At 36.5% G+C, this 20,173-nt stretch overlaps 1 protein-coding gene across 1 annotated transcript in view; it reads right to left on the minus strand.

The window, feature by feature from the left end:
* Positions 1–17,839: 17,839 nt before the first annotated feature.
* EPSTI1 (epithelial stromal interaction 1) overlaps positions 17,840–20,173 on the minus strand; it is a 106,506-nt gene continuing 104,172 nt past the window's right edge. Inside the window, exon 11 of the mRNA XM_084876572.1 lies at positions 17,840–18,372. Coding sequence (XP_084732698.1) covers positions 18,364–18,372 — 9 coding nt within the window. The 3' untranslated portion in view covers positions 17,840–18,363. The remainder of the gene's footprint in view (positions 18,373–20,173) is intronic.

Genomic DNA, 20,173 nt, shown 5'->3' on the forward strand with positions numbered 1-20,173 from the left:
CTATTAAGAATTCCAACTATCCTGATTTTTAATATTACAATTTCTGTTAATAATACAAGGGCCATAGCAAGTTGGTGAACAATTTTCTCATTTCTTCTCTATGACTTTACAAGTGAAAAGCAGAGTCTGGCAAAATTGGGAGTAAAGTGAATGCCAGTAATGGGGAATAGTTAAATATATCATGGAATGTCAAAGAGTACCAAACAGCCATAAAAAGATATTAAAGTAACTCCCAGAATCAATATTATGCTCTCTAAACATCATTTTCCAAATAAAGAGACCATTCCTCCTTGAAGAAATAATTCAATCTAAGTCTGGTGTAAAAAAAAAATGCACTGGGTAAGTCAAGTGTGTCTTATTGTGCCAGAAAGCAGGTGGAATTATTGGGATTTTTGTCAAACGAAAACAAAAGTCTAGGAGGTTTTCATTGGCCAAGGATGGGAACTTTTAGGCATCAGATCACGCAATAACTTCAATAAACTAAAACATAGATCTAAAAATCTATGAGTCCAAAAGTGCAATTAATCATTACTGGGTGCTATTACAGAACCGATTTATTATTCATAAAATTGAAGAAAAGAATCAAACCTTTATTTTGCCTTTCCTATACAAACTGCTTTTCAGATTGTCATTGATGGACAAGGGAGAGTTCTTCAAAGAAGAATTCTAGCTAATAAATGCAGAGCGATTAATAAATCAATAAAATTATCATTTTTCAATTTGAGTGAGATAATCAATGTAGATAATGTTCGATACTGAATGCTAAACCATTAGGGAAATGTTGATGGGGAAGTTTATACTGAGGAAATAAATCTGACCACACCTCAACCCACTGATCAATCTCAGTGTCACTAAAAGTGGGCAAACTAGTGTTCTACTTTTCCCAAGGTGATGCAAAAGGAAATACACAATAGCAGCTAGTAAATATTGTTGCTAAAAGAACTAAACCTGAATCTAGTCAATCTTCTATATTCAACTGAGTATGTAAAGAAAACACAGGGTAGATAATGTGTTTTATGACACCATAAGGCTACGATAAGCCAAATCTAGGAGGTGGGAAATTCTACAAGGAAAATAACCTAGTTTCTTTAATAAATAGAGACATTAAATGGCATTCAAATCTGTAAATTTAAAAGGGATTTATAAGACTTATCAGGAAAATGCAATATTTGGCATTTGAATCATCATAAAACAAACCAGCCATAAAAAAAGACATTCTTGAGGCAGTCAATGGAATTTGACTATGGACAAGATATTACATGATTTTAAAGAACTATTATAAATTTTGTTTGAAGTGATAATGGTATTGCGGTTATGTTTTTTAAAATCTCTGTTTGCGATGCATACTGAAGTGTTTACTGGATAAAAATAACATGAAGTCTGGGGTTTGCTTTAATATATTCCAACATAATAACTTAGTGGAAAATAAAGGTAAGAATTGCATGAGCATGCCACCAACGGGGAAAGGGGCATTTTTACAAAACCAGTGTTTCCTCCCTTTCCATCTCCATTTTATGTCTATCAAAATATACCACTGATCATTTAGTTTAAAAAATGCAAATGCTTGTACACATATTAGTTATTTAATGTATAATAAAAATGGGAAAGGGGAAAATGAAATAGTAATAAAGAAAACTATACTGTGTGGGCTTATGAAACCAAATGGCGATTTTTCTAATTGGGAATGTCTTCTTGGTCTGGAGGAACAGAGTTCTGGGTAAGTAGCAGGTTCCCCTTTTAGTAGACACCTGCTGTGTGCTGCTGGAACACACCAGTGGGAGCTCCATCCTCATGTCCAGCTGCACAGGTGTGTCTTCGTCAGTGATTGTCTGCCCATCAAATCAGAATCGGGCCTGCCTCATCAACAAACCCTGCCCTTCCCAATAGGCTTTCCTTAGTTTGCTAAGTGCTGCACGCCTCTTCATCTTCAACTGCACCAGGAACCATTCTGCCAGCCGCCTTCAAATTAGTCTGATTGTTGTTCTCAGTCTTGACTCCTTCTTTGGGCTTTTCGTAGGTGAGCACTCAGTCTGCTCGGCTGCCACTTCACTAGAGAGGTGCCAGGTCCTCACATTCCACTGGAGAATTTTAATGCTTTTCACTTATCACTGTAAAAACAAGGACAGATTTATAACTTTTTTGAATGTAGCTGTTGCATGTAGGTTAGGATACATTCCTTTAAAAGAAATGAATAGATAGTTTTTCTTTAAAGTCAATTGCCTGTTGTTTTGAATAAAGTTCTTGTTAAAAAACACTCCAGCAAAAAATAGATGAAAAATTTAAAAAGTCAGGTGGAATAGATGCCTATAATTGTTAAAGTCAGGTGTTGGGTAATAGAGATTCCATCATATTGTATTTCTCAGCTTTGTATATGTTTTTAATATTCCATTTTTAATTTAAAAATAATAAAAGAATAAATTAGAGTTCTTCCCGTTGAACTGAAGCAATTCCATGATTTCTTATTGAATGAAAAAAGCAAGATGAAGTGAAGTGTACACTGAATAACAGTAAAAACATGAACGCAGTTTTGAAAAACAAAGATCTGGTTTTGTGAAATACACACATTCATACATTTGTCATATATACCTATGTAACATGTATACATACATATGTTTACGTATGACTTTATGAGCACTGAGTATTATTTCAAAGGGCACATCCTAGATTAAAAACATGGACTAGCTAGGGGTGGAGAGTGATATGAGTGGGGAAATAGTAGATAATTAAATAAACATCAAATATTTCACATAAAAAGACATTTTGATATGACCCAATATGTGGATTTACATGGAATAATATAAATTTATGCATTTCTACATGTATAAAGCAGATTGTTTTTTAAGTTTTTTTTTTTAAAGCAAAATCTGCTGACATTTCTGAAACTCTGGGTTTTTCCTAGCAGTATCCCTGGTAGCTACAGTAAGGTAATGCAAATCTGTACATTAGCTGAGCAAGAACAAACTGAGAACTTTGGATAGCATCATGTCGTGAGCTGAAGTGAGGCAAATAGAAATGGGTGTGTGGTAGCATTTGGAATGGGACTGACTGGAGATCAATACTTCAAAATGCACTGAAACACTCCCGACTGTGCTGTAGTCATGGATTGCAAGGAAACAAAGTGAAATGTCAGCAGAGCATACGGCAGAGAATAACCATTTTCCTCAGAGCCCACATATGAGGCAGAATGTGCATTGTTGGCACCAAGGAGTTGGAAAGCACTGACCCAGGAAGCCTTACCTTGCTTGGCCACATACCCATTGCAAGACCCTGGAGAAGAAACTTGACCTCGTGGCTTCAGTTTTTACACATGTAAAAATGAGAATTAAAAAAAACACACTTATCCATGATGATTAAACAAGATAATATACACCTACTTTACAGAGTGCTTTTGAAAGTAAAGTGCTACACATATAACATGTCAAAAAAGGTTGCTGACCCATCCCCCAAGCACATATGAACACATCACTGTTCATATATGCATTCATTTATAGAAATACAGAACATTCTCATCTAAAAATGCTGTATATACATAAGCATAAAAGCAGTATAACTTTATTCCCAAATTATTGATGAGAAAACCAAGACTTAAGGGCTTGAAAAGCTCATGGCCCCATAGTAATCCATTGTGATGCTGTTGGGGGTATAGTAGAGATATATTTTTTAAAAGTTTCATTCATATCTATTAGTTATTATTTCTGGTCTAGAAAGGGCTTTGTAATCCTTGAGCTGGAAAATTTCTAAATTAGACTGAATTATACCACCACCACCACCCCGCCCCCAGTTAAAATGTTGAAGCCTCCAATGTGATGTTATTTGGAGATGAAACCTTTAGGAGGTGACTGGGTTTAAATGAGGTCATGAGGAGGGAATCCTCATGATGAGATTAGTGCCCTTGTACAAAGAGACGCCAGAGATCTTGTCAGAGTCTGGGATACGCCACGGGACCCAGAGTCAAGTCCCCATCCACCTGCATGCGCTTTGAAATTGCAAGAGACACAGATCCAGCTGCACCATCCCCATTGGGCAAGACCGGACCCGGAGGGCTCCACCCCGTCAAGCCCTGCTGGGCGGAGTGTGCGGCCTGAGGTTCCGCTTAAGCCAGGCTCCACACAGCCTCAGGTCCCTGCTGATTGGTTATTAGGCGTCACAGCATGATGACCGCTTGCATATTAGCCTTTTATTATTATTGTATAACCTCACTTCGAACAGTATCTGGCAAATAGTAAACATTTAATAAATATGAGAAGGTATTGTTGTTGCTATTGTTTTTGTTGTTGTCTGTCAATTTGGATAATTATAAACTCCATAAGAGCCTAGAGACCTTGACTGTCTTGCTCACAATAGTCACCTTCAGTATGGACACAGAGAACAGCACATAAATAAATATTTGCTAAATGAACAACTAGATAAGAAAGAAGAGGATGATTCAGTGAGTGGGAAAATATTTTTAGGAAGTACATACTGCACCTATAAATAAAAACAAAAGCCATTTTCTCAGATATTTTAAGCAGAAATTTATAAGTTACAATTTAATTGATTCAACACACAGCCAAAAAGATGAGGAAAGGTAGTATAATATTCTTCAAACAACTGTCTTGTGCATAATAAAATATCTACCAAAGAATTGTCAGGGGTGTGCTCTATCCTAAAGCCTATTAAATCTGCTTGAACAACCATGGTGCAGGTTTTGGTTTTTCATTTAATTTTAATAAAATATTTTACTGGAGGAAAGTTAGGGGTGTAATAGCAATGAAGTGTATCTACTGCTTAGGTGGAATGTCATTTCATTTCATTTCATTTCTGGATACCTATGGAGATGAATATTCTAATCCCAATGCCTGGGAATTGTGGTTGCTGATTATATCCAAAAATGAAATGTCATGTACAAAAACATATTTTTTATTGTTTAATTTCTAACAGTTTTCCCAGAAAATCATAATGACAAAGACAATCATTATTTCAGGATGGGGAACTACATGCATTATAAAATAATGCACCTCATTTGGAATTTCAGTCCTATTCTTGACAAAAGATTAAAATATGAATTTTAAAATATCCATTATTGCTTCCTTAACAAGGGTGATTATGAACCTTTAATTTTGTTTAGCCTGAAATCATAAAGCAAAGGCAAGGATATATTGCACAGACACAGCCACATGTAAAAATGAGAATTAAAAAAAACACACCATCGGCACAAAAAAATCATATCCCTAGATGAACTTTTATAGCCTAAATAAGTGTAGAAGACAATAAGAACGTACGCAAGTTAGACTTAAAAGTGAGATGGTGATCTGTGGCTCAAGAAAGACAAAGCAGAGAGCCTCTTCATTCTATTATCAGGACCACAGCTGATTGTTTTTCAATTTTATTGCATATCTCAAAACATCTGAGCCCCTAATTCCCACCTTGAACTAAATTGTCTGAAGAAATTTAACAATATTGCCCTGCTCCTCTGAAGTACAAATAAGTTGCTCAATAATTTAGTCTCCCCAAACTAAAGAGGGAAAAATTCTCTTCTGGACATTCCCAGTAGCCTTCAGGGAGACTACCAAGAAAAAGCTTCCCAAAGATTTCTGACATTATGGTAACTGTTTGTATTGAATAATACCCATGTGTTAGAACCCCTCACATCCATCCCTATGGAAAAGAAGGAAAGAATCAATAATCGTGAAATCCTTGTGTACATTTGTTTGGGGAAATCAAGTCAAGGAGAGAGAGTCAAGGAAGTTTATTTCTCCTGCTCTGAAATTCCATCACTAGAGATTCTGTGCAGCAAACCTCTGTTTGACAAAAACAAGAGTTAAATTAAGCTAATCAAATAAAGTATTGAATGGCATTCTCTGACAACACCACACCAATTAATTATTTCAGAATATCTATTACCTTCTCTATTCTACCAACATTCTGTATTGCCCCGGGTAACACCATCTATTCATATGATTTTAAATATTATCTATATGCTAATAATGCTCAAACTTATATCTCTGTCCCTAACTTGTGCTTAAGTTCCAGACTTTTATACCAACTTCTTGCTTGATTTATCCCTTAGGATGAAGAATGGAATCTCAAACATAAGCATTTTTAATACAAAACTCAGTTTTCCTCCTACTCACTTGTTCAAGCCCCATATCTAGGGTTCATCCTTGATTATTTATTTCCTTCTCCAGAAGCAATCACTTAGACTGGCTTTCTAATCTATAATAATAAATGCATAATATGCTAATTAGAATGGATGTCCTTCTGGAAGTCCTTCCATCCTTCCAGATGAAGCTGGGTCCAGGGTGCCTGCCAGTGCCTGGAGGGAAGCCTGGGTCCCGGTGCCAGAGGGAAGCTGGTGCCGGCAGCTGGGGGAAGAAAGGCCTACTCTTGCACAAATTTTGTGTATCAGGCTTCTAGTTAATAACAAAGAAATAAACGTATAAATTGAAAATAGTTATTAACATACTGATCAGTGTCATGAAGACTGTGAAATAGGGTAATATGAGAGGGAAGGAGCAGTCAGGGAACCATCTTTTAGGAAGATTTCAATTCTGTTATTTGGATATCTAGATGGAGATGTCCATGCAAAGATCTAGGGACCAGCTATTCCATGCAGAAGGAACAGGGCAATGACGTTCAGGCAAGAAAAAAGACTGATTTGAAGGAAGTGGAATGTACCATAAGCTCTGGGTACAAAGTGAGATAAGAGTCAACTCATATAGAATATTTTAAACCAGAATAAGGAGCATGGAATTTATTTTATCTAATTGCAATAGCAAAATATTGGCAAAATTTAACCTGAGGATTGACAAGCTCTATTTCATTTTTTAAATATTACATATTACTCAAGTTTCTTGGGAAACATGAACCCTAAATTCATTTAAATCCTTCTACCACCATCACTACCACACATAGATACTAATGCTTTATTGAAAACACTAAGAATCCCAAAACACCAATAAGAAAATATATATGCACCCCTATGTTCATAGCAGTGCCCAAGTGCCCATTAGCAGATGAGTAAATAAAAAAGATGTGGTATATTTACACAATGGAATACTATATAACTATAAAAATGACCTCTTATTCTTTGAGACAGCATGGATGCCAAGTGAAATAAACCAGTCAGAGAAAGACAAATATCACATGATCTCATTCATATATGGAATCTAATAAAAAATAAACTGGTGAACAAAATAGACTGAGACATGGAAGAATGGAACAGACTGACGAATCTCAGGTGAGAAGGGAGAGTGCCCAGAAAGACGTTCACCAACAAACTTATATGCATATATGCATAACCCATGGACACAGACAGTAGTGCAGTGAAGACCATGAGGGGTGGGAGGGATCAGAGTGGAGAGGGTCAATGGAGGGGAAAAGGAACATCTGTAATACTTTCAACAATAAAGATAAATTTTAAAGAAAAAAAAAACCCATATGAATGCTGGGTGGAAGCATAGAGCAATAATACAGGATACATAGTCAACTAGGAAGAAGGAAGGAAGGGATGGCAGGAGAAAAGTAAAGAAGCAGAGAGCAAAGAATGGAGAAAAACCATAAGAAACCAGGATGACTGAAAGAACTTAGAAAGGGGTAATTTTGACATCTGATGAGATGCTTCACAGTGTCAATGTCAACACTGGATGCTAAGGGTATGGGCTCTTCCTTACGGGTAGGAAAGGAGATAAGGTTTTGGGGCAGTATGAGGCAGGAAGCTAAAAATATGAATCCTGCATAGAGCCAAGTTCCTGAAAGAACTTTCCTGTCTGATAAAGAGGACAAGAAAAACTCCACCCACAACTTAGGGAATGGAATAAATAGAAAGTTTACAGATTGCTGGGAATCTGTGTGAAAAATGAGTTTAATTTTTCATGAAATTGAAACCCCACACAGATATGGTATCAGAAGCTACAATGCCCAATGAGTATAATAAATGCAAATTAAGAATTATAAAGACGGCTTTAGTACTAGTTAGTCCCTGAAGCCCAAGCAAATACATACAAAACTGAGCTACAAACAAGTATGTGACTTACATTAAAAAAACCAATCCCAGTTAAAAGGAGCTTATAATAAAATATTATAAACCACACAGTAAATGAAACCACTTGACAGAGAATTAGTAGAAACAGTCATCAGTAGGTTTAACACCACAAGTTCTAGAGTAGTTAATAAAAAATTCCTAAAGAGGTTACAAAATAGGAATAGGAACTAATATAAAAGAGCTGTGCTCTAGAAAAAAAAAGAAGAAGAAAAAATGAAAACAAAACACATTTTAAAAATTATTATTCCTAAACAATTTTGAGAAAGAATGAAGTGGGAGATCTCACATTTCTGACTTCAACACAAATTACAAAGCTACAGTAATCAAAACAGTATGGCAATGGCCTAAAGACACAGAATAAAAAGCTCAGAAATAAACCCATGACCTTTGATAAAGGTGTAAAGGCTATACAATGAGGAAAGGATAGTCTCTTCAAAAAATGGTTTTGGGGAAATGGCATATCTGCATGCAGAAGAATAAAAGTGGACTCATATTACACCACATACACAAATAGACACAAAATGGATTACAGACTTAAATATAGGACTTGAAATGATAAAAATCCTAGAAGAAAACATAAATAAAATATTCTTAACATTTGTGTTAACAATGACTTCTTGGATTTGGCAACAAAAGGAAAAAATAGATGTGAGATTACATAAAACTAAAACTGCACAGCTAAGGAAACAATCAACAGAGTGAAAAGGTAAGCCACAGAATGGGAGAAACTATTTGTAAACCATCTAACTGATAAGAATTTAATATCCAAAATATTAATAAACATCCACAATTCAGTAGCAGCAAACAAATAACCTAATTTAAAAGTGGGCAAAGGACTTAAATAGACACTTCTCCCATGATGGCATATAAATACCTACAGGCATATGAAAAGATATTCAATGTTGCTAATCATTGAAGAAATGCAAATCAAAGCCACAATGAGGTATCACTTCAAACCTGTTAAAATGGACATTCTAAAAAAACAAACAAACAAAAAGAAAAACACACACATACACACACATACACACACAAATTAAAAACAACAATATGAAGCACTGGAAGGATATTGAGAAATTGGAATCCTATGCACTATTGGAAGAAATGTAAATTGGTGTAGTCACTATGAAAAACAGTATATTGTCTAATCAAAATATTAGAAACAGAAGTACCATATGAACCAGCATATCAAAGTATCCATAAATACCATTTCTGGTATTTATTTTAAAAAAGAAGAAGAAGAAATCAGGATCTCAAGATACCTGCACTCTCTTGTTCACAGCAATATTATGCACAATGGCCAATAGGTGGAAACAACCTAAGTGTCCCAAAAACAGATTAATGAATAAGAAAATGTGGTAAATATGATACGTATCTACAATGATATTTCAGAGGAAAGAAATCCTGTCATCTGCTACAACATGGATGAACCTTGAGGTCACAATGCTAAGTGAAATAAGCCAGTCACGGAAAGACATATACTACATAATTCCACTTACATGAGGTTTCTTAAGTTTTCAAAATTAGAGAAGTGGAAAGTAGAATAGTGGCTGCTTCTATGTGGAAAGAGAAAATGGGGAGTTATTGTTCACTGGACATAGAATTTCAGTTATGCAAGATAAAACAGTTCTATAGACCCGCTGTACAACATTGTGCCTGTAATTAACAATGCCATACACTTTAAAAATTTTGCTAAGAGGGTAATTTTCATGTTATTTTGTGTGTGTGTGTGTGTGTGTGTGTGTGTGTGTGTGTGTGTGTTTAACACAAAAAATGTATTAGGGACAAGTTTATATTTTAATAAATTATCTTAAAAATTATTCATTAAAAAATTTTAAGTTCAATGAATAGGTTATAGTAGATGAGACCAGGTCAAGAGAAAATTAGTAAACTACAAATTATTTGAAAAAATTACAAAAAATGCAGCACAACCAACTATAAAGAAATGTAAATTATGCTGGAGGGATTGAGACATGAAAAATAGAAAAAGATATTTAACATATATCTCACAGGATGACAAGAAGTATAAAATTGTGAAAATGCAATAGTTAGGTCTTCTTAATTACAGGACTCTATACATTTTCGTCCAAGTATGAACACATGTCCAAACAGATTTAGACAGAATATTCCCCTACAGTAGATACGTGATGATGGAGATATCCACTGGTTTGCAAGATACAGTGTTAGAAAATGGGTATTGTGCTTTGGATGATGAGGGTAGAAGAATGTATGGTGTAGGATGAAAAATATTTATAACTCCTTAGCCTTTCCACACCTACTTTATTCTTTCTTTATGCAAGCTATACCTGTTATCAGAGAGCCATCAGAATTGAAGGGGGCTCTCCCCTCTCAGGTCTTGTCACACTCTCAAGAAAGAGTTTAAACAAGTGAAATAAAGCAGTATTGAAGCAAAACAAGCAAATTTATTAAGAATAAACTTGATATTCCTTGGCTGGTTTCTCAGTGATTAGAGCATCAGCCCACATACCAGATGGTTGCAAGTTTGATTCCCAATCAAGAGCACATACCTTGGTTGCAGGTTCAATCCCTGTTGCCTGGTGCAAGCAGGAGGCAACCAATTGATGTGTCTCTCCCATGTCAATGTTTTTCTCTCTTTCGTTCTTTCCCTCTTTTCTCCCTTCCACTCTCTCTGAAAAATCAATGGGAAAAAATATAATTGGGTGAGGAATGAAAAAAAAAAAAAAAAAAGAATACACTTGACATAAAGCACAAGTGGGCAACATAGCTAGTCTGAGCACCCTGCCAGGTGGGGGTTTAAGGGTTTTATATTCCTTACCCCCCAACCCTCAAATATTTCAAGGTTCCCCTGCTGGATAGACTAGATTTCAAGGTGTCTCTTTTACATTGTTGTGGCTTTTCCCAGAATGTTCTCATAAATTCTGGGAACATCTAGTGAATTTATCTTTGAAAATCCCAAGACAGCTGACTTCTTTGTTCAGTTAGTGAGAAAAACTCCCTCTTTTTTTCTGCCCTTCCCCTCCTCCTGCTCTAGCAGGTATTTATCCTGCCTAGTATTCTCTGCCCCAAGTGATACCATCCAAATGTTTTTTGGTGTTTTTTGTTGTTGTTGTTGTTGTTGTTATTTGTTCCCCAGACTTCATCTGTTCTTAGGTTTAGCTGGCACAATTGGCATTAATGGGGTCTTTGTTCTCTATTTTCTCAGGCCAGGGTGATTTAAGCTATGTATTCGCTGGTTAGCGAGGAGAGGTATAAACCATTTGCTTTCAAGTATCTTTGACTGGGGAAGTTAAGGTCTGTGATTCACAAGCTAGCTAAAACCTGCCCAAACTGTTTGGCCTTCTTTAATTTTTTTTTGTCTCAGTTTCTCTATTTCACTTGTCCAGAAATTTTCCTAGCTTATTACTATCCTGCCACATAGTCAGCAGAGAAAAACATTCCTAAAACAAAAGCACACACTTCTGAGCACCAACTATGAACTGGACACTCTCCTGGGTACTAGGAGTGGTAAGACAAATGAGCCCTGATCCACGGGGAACCCATGACAGGGGCTAAAAGGGGCTGATGTCTAGTGCAGAGCTCCTTCATTGTTTCCCTCCCTCTCAAGTCCATAGGACTGTGAGCTAGCCATGACAATGATTGAAAGCTTAATAAAGGTATTTTAACCTCCTCTCAACCCTGGTTTGAGTTCATAATGAAAAAAAAATAAATAAATAAAAATAAAAAAGGCAGCAGTCTCCTCTCCCTCTTGTAGCCAGAGTCACTTTCCTGTGCTTTTTTGGCAGAAGCACCCCATTTGGAATAGCTTGGGCTCCCTGGGCTCTTCGTAAGGATTGGTGTGGGTGAGTTTCTTTGTTTGATAATTGTGAGAAATTCTCTGCTCACAACTAAAGGAAAAGCCCAGCTGTGTGCAGGGTGGGAGCCAAATAACTAGGCATGGAGCATGCTAGAAACTGAAGCCAGAGAGCCCTGGATGGCAGGGGGGTCTGCTGAGAGATCAGAACAGGGCAGTAGGCACAATGATTAGATGCAGTCTGCCGAAAATGAAAGAAGACACTGGAAAATAGAACAGCACTGACAAACTACACTCTAGAAAAAAATGGGTTTAAACAATATACTTAAATCCTTTGACATTTGAGTGAAGCCCAAGTGAAAATTCAAGTAAGTCAGCTCAAAAGATTCAGAATCAGCATCTTACCTTCAGGTCCATCAAATGTAAGTTGTTCTTTTTTCCTTAGAAATCTTGCCTTGAAAGCCAAGATGGAAAGGGTGACCTTTTTCCCCCTGATTTGCCTGGAGATAGTCTTCGTTTAAACCTGTTTTCTGAGCTCTTAATTTTTTTAGTATTTATTAAAAAATCTTCAAGTCAAGCATTATTTTATTGAGATGATGATGATGATGATGATGTGCATGACATTAGAGTTAGCGAGGATGGACTGAATAGACTTCTATAGGAAGCAGAAGTGTGCAGCTATAATGTGACTCTGAGAGCTCCACTAAGATTGAAGGACTTGTCTCCCAGCTGCCCAGAAAGGCTTCTGGCAGGAAAACCCAGCTGTCAAGTCTCATCAGAATCACTTCAGATAAAGTGTCATCTCAACCATGCTATAACCTCTTTCCAGCGTACCTATGTCCAATGACTGGTATATGTGGAGGCACAAAGGTCTGGTCCCCTTGCCAAGCTTCCGAATTCCCCGTGTGGTTGGCCTGTGTCAAGGCTGCCTCACAGACTAGCTTCTCCTTCTGCACACTCCTCCTCCTCCTTTTCCGTCCAGAGCTGGAGATCCCAAGAGCACTTCCTAAGAAACTCCTGAAAACTAATCTCCATCTTAGCAGGCCACAGCCTCTGACGCTTGCCACTTTCTACATTAAACTGGTCCAGTAGTATATGAGACATGAATACTGCATTCTCACTTTGGTTAGATTAGAGGATGCTCAGAGATAAGCTATCTCACTTTTCCTGATCTCATCTATACACAACATGTTATAGAAAATGTGATGCCCAGATGCCTCTTCAAAGAAGAACTTGCTGCCCAGTTATGGTCCATACAGTAAACAAAACAGCCTCTGTCAGCTTTTTCAGGGTCTGCCTCAGCTACGGAGAGTGGCCTCACCAAATGCCATGCCCCTTCCTGGATAGCCCATACCTAGTGACTGGGTGAGATATGGATGTATAGGTCCAGTCACTTGGGCCGAATGCCCTAAAGGTCCCTGCTCCCAATCCCCCACCCAACCACCATCATACCTACATTGCTTCATCTATGAAAATTTACTCCATAAAAATCCATTCATTTATCAAGTATTTATGGAATCACTATTATGTGTTAGGCTCCCTTCAAGGCACTGGGAATACAGCATTAAACAAGATGAAGTCTCTAAACTCACTGAGTTTATATTAATAATCTTTGAAACTCTTTATTGACCACCCAGGGCTCCCCTTTCTTTGAAATACCACAGACTTTGTCTTTGTGGTCACATCACCATCGATACACTTAATCAGGCTAGAAATAGGAAACTCATATCTGCCATGTCACTCTCCATCTACATTCAGTCGCTTATAAAAGTCCTGCTTTGTTATATCCTTGGAACTCCACGTGTTCATTCTGTTCTCCCATCTCTACTCAACACTCTAGCTTAGAACTTTCACCTTGGGTCACTAGGACTGATGTGATCACCTTTAACTAGCTGCTCTCTCTGGCTCTGTCTTCCTTAGATCCATCTTTCATGGATCACTCAAGATTTATTTAAAACAAAAATCTAATCAGGTCCACTCCCTGCTCAAACTCTTCCAAGGTCCAAGCTACTTGATATGGCCCAAAGCCCCCTGTGATCAGTCTTTGTCTTACTTCATTGCTTTGCTCAGTTCCTATGTCATATTTTTCCTAGGTTATCTCTGTGTATGTCCCTAATTTAAAATAGAATTCTTTCATGGCTGATTTTTGCATCTTTGTAGTCTCCATACCTAGCACAATGGCTGGGATATATTATCCCCTAATAAATTTTGAACCGAACTGGGCTTCTACTAATGTTTGCATTTATATGTGTATCTTTAATCTTAAGCTTTTATGTGCCTGTGTCTTGATTCTTTAACCTAGTAGTACATAGTTGGGGATAGTGCTTGGGGCTATTTACAAGTATTCCAATTCTTTTTTGGGAACATTGTAGAATTCTATTTTCCATTCCTTTTATAGTTAGAGATGGTCATGTGATTTGTCCTGGCCAATAAAATAGCATGTGCCATTTCCCAGATGAAAGCATTTAATCACCCACTGCCACTATCTTCTCCCCTTGCCATATGGAAAACACAAGGAAAAACTGAGCACCCATCGGCCTGTGTCCTTGAGTGATAAGGATGATGTGTGTGCTATGTATCATAGACATATCATCACATTATCATCCATTACGATGTGGGGATTGTTCATTGCAGTCACAGAACCTGACCTCTCTGTTCCCTGAGGACAGGAACTATGCCACTTATCTTTGTGCCTCCATGGTGTAATGCAAAACAGTGAATAAAAATATTATTTTTAAAATTTTTATTTCTGATTTTTCCTAGTTCATGTCTGGTTTCAAATATTTCTCTCTTATCTGTTCTTCTCAACTAAAGCACACTTTCTGCTCCACTTTGGCACTAAATATACAAATTGAAATGTCTAATCAGTTCATAATCCAATGTTGATCACTCATACAATGTTTTGTGTAGAATAAAATGTCTGCCCTCTGGTGACTGAACAAATCATACAGCACAGCTATAGGCAGTGCTCTGCACGGGAGGATAGAGGAGGGAGGCGGTAGGCACTTGCATCCAGCTCTGAGCAGCATAGCAAGGGGCTTGTAATCATCCACCTCCGAGGAGACTTAACTGTAGCAGCACAGGTCTCCAGGTGTCCTCTGCCCCAGCAGGTGGCACAATGGCATGGCAATAAATGTAATAAAATGTTCCTCCATTTGCCTTGCTATGCCTATAAAAACCCTTACTTTGGGCATAAAATTATGTGAGAAAATAAATTCTCTTTTTATGATCCTTTTTAAACTCCATTGTTAAACAATGAAATATTTAAAATGAAAAGCGTTTCAACACAAAGCCTCTTCCTGAAAGAAATGCCGAACAGACTTTCTCTGTAATCCTACAGTAACTGAAAGGCATACTTTTTCATCATATACATGTATTATAGATTACTTTAATCTTATTTCATGCACATCGGCAAAGAGCTAGCCACTATATGCTCCAGTTCACTAAGTTAAAAAAAAAAATAGCCACACAGCTTTACTATTTTTTTATCCCTATTACCGGTCCTAACACACTCTCTGCTACTTCCCCTGGCAGCCACACTTCCAAACACACTAATCATGACCCATCTTTTTAATAAGATTAAGGTTATAGTCACTCTCTCTATGGTTATGTATGTTCTAAACTCTACAAATGACATTTTTCACTCAGCATATAAGCAAAGATTTAAAAGCAACTAATAGTATTGGGGAGAGTATAGGGCATACTTATGGTGATAATAGATATTGGTGCCACCTTTTGGAAAGTAATTTGACTACATATATCAAAATCCCTCTAAATAGGTTTTCAATTAGAACTACAAGTTCTAATTCTAGGTCTTTGTCCTCATCTGATAAGTAGAAAGTGTCTATAATGATTTTTATTGCAGGGATTTTGACACACATAGAGATAGAAAAATATCTGGAAGAATGAATACCAAAATATTAACGCTGATTATCTGCAGATAAAACCTGAGGGGGAAAAAACAAACTAGTTTTTTTTTAATTATTTATTATTGTGTCTAAGTTTCTATAACACCTATTACTTTTGTAACAATCTGTCTTGGTTATATTTTCTTTTTCAGAAAAAGAAAGAACTTTAAAAGCATAGAGATAGATAGATAGTGATTGGAATTTGGGATTTCTATCTAGAGTTACCCTCAAGTCAAAATTTATTTTAAGTGATTCAACAGGGCAGATGAAATGTGAAAAACAAAATGGTCCACTCCCTTACACACAAAAAAATTCTTGATTATTTTCTGGTTACTTTCACATATACAGAGAATTGTTCAAGGAAGATGTTTACAACCCCATTCACATCCTAGATAATTTTGGCCATGAAGTCATAATTCTCCATACAAGCACAATGTAACTGGTATTAAAAATGAAAAAGGATATCTGAACAAAATATCTTTGTTAGGGAATGCAGGATACAGCAGGTAGTGGAAGAGAAATTGACTCCAACTTTTCCAAGAGCCCCCAAAGTAAGAAAGCATCCTTTCCCTTACATAATCAGTTCCTGGTGACACACAGGGAAACAGCAGCAAGTAAGGAATGCTGAGCCCAGGCACTAACACCTGAACACCACAGTGGATTGTGAGGCAGCCAGATTGGCAGGCGCAGGACTGGAATGGCCACACGCCACAACAGTAAATGCCCACAACAGTCACACATTTATAATCAGTTAGGAGGTGCTTCCAACCCAGGATCAGGAATTGGCAAGGATTTCAAGTGGACCAAACATTTGATATTGATGTCAACAGCACTAACGTGGCTTCAGCTGGCAGAAGAGAGGGAAATCAAGGATATCTGCATTATTTACTCCAGAGAAACTAGCTGTGAACCATCTGTTCTCAGCCACCACCACTCCCACCAAATGTGGTCCTTTCTATAACTTGCCCTGTTTTTGTGAGCTCCTCATCCCCTAGCCTTGGCCCAAGAGTCTGAAGTCCCAATGTTTCCCTGAATACAGAGATATGGAAAGTTAATTTCAACAGAGCAATTGGAACCACAAAAGATCTCTTAATACAGCAAAGTATTATTAGTTACCCAGCTACAAAAAAATTATTCATTTATCTAATCTTCATTGTAAGACTTAAGGCACTATTTTCTCTATATAATATGGAGGGGGGCTGGAATATAAAGCATAGAAAACTAATATGCTTGGGTTTTTGTACTTTAGGGGTCTACAAACTGGTTTAAGGTTGTAAATTAGGATAAAAAAGCTGACTGAGAGCCAGAGAAAGACAAGTATCACATGATCTCACTTATATGTGGAATCTAATGAACAAAATAAACTGATGAACAAAATAGATTCAGAGACACAGAAGCAGGAAACAGTCTGTGGAATCTCAGAGGGAAGGCAGGGGAGGGTGGGTGAGTGAGTGGGAGGTGATCAACCAAAGTACTTTTATGCAAATTCGCATAATCCATGGACACAGAAGATAGGGTAGTGAAGGCCAGGGGCAGGTAGACTAGAAAGGGTTATTGGGGGAAATGGGGACATATGAAATACTTTCAACAATAAAGACTTAAAAAAAAAAACAAAAAAAAACTGCCAAAACCGGTTTGGCTAAGTGGATAGAGTTTTGGCCTGCAGACTCAAGGGTCCCAGGTTTGATTCCGGTCAGGGGCACGTACCTTAGTTGAGGGCACATCCCCAGTGGGGGTGTGCAGGAGGCAGCTGATCAATGTTTCTCTCTCATTGATGTTTCTAACTCTCTATCCTTCTCCCTTCCTCTCTGTAAAAAAAAAATCAATAAAATATAATTTTTAAAAAGCTGAGTGAGTGATAGAAAATAGGTTGCAAACAGCAAAGACAAGAAGTGTCTAAAACACCATACAATGTGTTTTTGTCTAGTTGCTTTTTAGGAAAGCATTGGCCTTTTAGTAAATTAACTGTCCCACTCTGAAAAACCAGAGGAATAGTTATTAGTAAATAGCTCAAGACCAGAGCCAATCTTATAGTATTACAGTAGTATATTTTATCTATATGGATTATAAAGGAGAATATAAAAATGAGACCTCTCAAGAGCTTTTCATTAAAAATAAAAGCAAACCAAACCATGTATGCAAAGGTAGTTTAAAATTTATTTATAAATTTGTTGAAAATAGATTAAAACATTTATTTTTGTCTTTTACTCATATTTATACAGTGAATTAAGAATGTAGGGATTAAAATCCAAAAAGATGCCAAAGCTTCCCCAAACCTGATCTGACAATTAGCTGCTTAGAGAGACAAGCATACAGCACCCACCCATAGCTCCCAGTAACCTGAAAGCATCAAATGATCCTCTCATTTTCTCTCTTATTAACATTGCTGTAATTATACTTCCAATAAGAGGCAAAACCAATTAGAAAAACACTGTAACATTTCACTGACAGTAGAGATTAAATATGAGTTCAATAATCAGCTCCTGAAAACACACATAAACAATGACAGAGAGAAACCTGTCATTCCGGCTGCTCAGCCTGTGGGTGGGCAGTTGAAGTCAAGGTAAAAGCACTGAAGGTGAATAAAACCGCATTCTAAAAAAAAGCATTTCATGGCAGTTTTCAAGGTCAGTTGACAAAGGTCAGATGTAAGAAAACATTTCTCATATATCCTGGAAGAAAAAGAAAACAAAGTTACTACAAGCAGCAAAACAAAATTCAAAGCCTTTGTAAGCCACAACAAAGTTCCTACAAAGAACAGTTAGTACATCAGGCTTAATTGACTATTTGTTAATGATTTAAAGTCCCAAAGAATTGGCTTAATTTTAGAGTCCCATTCATTCAATTCACAAAATAGTCTCCGTCAACAATGTAATGGCTTGTTGAGTGATAGCTCATCGTCTGTGTTCTTAGAGATAGGCTAACGTGGGTCCAAATAATAATGTTCACAAATATTGTCACCCACCTCCACAGTTACAGCAAGGACAGGATTAACACAGTGTGGAGCAAAGCAATTTAAATGGAAATATATGGAGTATATTTGCATTGTAGTAGGCAGCAGGAAGGTGACTTCTAAAGAGACTTTGAGAAAGGGGATTGATCAAATGAGTCCCCTCCCTGCCAATTATGTGCAAAGGTCAAGAAATCTCCACCAAGCCATCCAGAAAATTCGACCAAGTTATAGCTGGGATTCAGACTAGTGCTGTTCTAACACTCTGGGACACTAAAATCTCAGGTTGTCTCATAGGTCATGGCAAATACTTAACTGTCCTTGAAGGCAAAGGATTTAGAATTTTCATCTTATCCCAAAGGGTATCACCTACTGGTATCAGAGAAAAGATCACTTGAAGTGCTTCTTTAAACGTCCCACCCTAGGTGTATCATGAATATTAATAGAGAACTCAAAACAAACAAACAAACAAAAAAAACCAAAGTGCATTTTTAATAAAACAGGAATTTTAAATTATCAAATAATAAACATATACTGAGTAATGTGAGAAGAATGTGATTTAAATTTTAAAAGATTTCAAAATAAAGATCAATTTAATTGATCTACCAACATATATTTATTGGAGGCCTACTGCTTAAATATCTATATGATGTTTCAATAAACCATTTTTTTCTTTCCTTGGTTTTCATCATATTCTCTGCCTTCTCCCTTTTCTTTTGTTTTTGGCTTTTTATTGGTTTCATTATTTCCTCCTCTCATTTATCAGGGAAACTCAGTCATTATCTATAAACTTTTAAATAAATAACATACTTTTAATATATTCTGCATAGTAACCATTTGTAGACTTTTTATTTAAAAACATACTCATTGCTGAGCTCCTATTTACTCTAAAATTTTGGATATACATTTTTTTTTTTGTATTTCCTAAGTAGATAATTGTAGCATCTGTGGTTTATTTATTTTCTTATTTTATTTTCCACAATTGCTCATAGAACCTTTATTTGTACTAGTCAGCAACTGAAAAACCCAAATGTCCTTAAATGGGTGAATGGTTAAACAAACTGTGGTATATCCATATTATGGAATACTACTCACCAATAAAAAGTAATAAACTCTTGATGCATGCAAAAACTTTGGTGGATTTCCATGGAATTATTTCAAGTGAAAAAAAGCCAATTCTCAAATTTACATACTGTATGATTCCATTTATATTAATACATTTGAAATGATAAATTTTATAAATGAAGACAGTCTTATAATTCCCAGTAGTTATGTAAGGATACTCATTCTAAAAAAGAAGATAAGTGTGCTTATAAAATGCTAATATTGAGAAAAACTATTGTGTTGATAGAATTATTTAGAATCTTCCCTACTTTGGTGGATATATGGACCTACATATGTGATAGAACTAAGTACACACACACAGAGAGAGAGACACATATCAAAGTAAAACCGAAAAAATCTAAATAAGATCAATGGATATTATCAGTGTCAATATTCTGTATCATCTGTGATTTATAAAC

The sequence above is a fragment of the Pipistrellus hanaki genome (assembly GCF_964339955.1).
Source record: "Pipistrellus hanaki genome assembly, chromosome: 3".
Taxonomy (NCBI): Eukaryota; Metazoa; Chordata; class Mammalia; order Chiroptera; family Vespertilionidae; genus Pipistrellus; species Pipistrellus hanaki.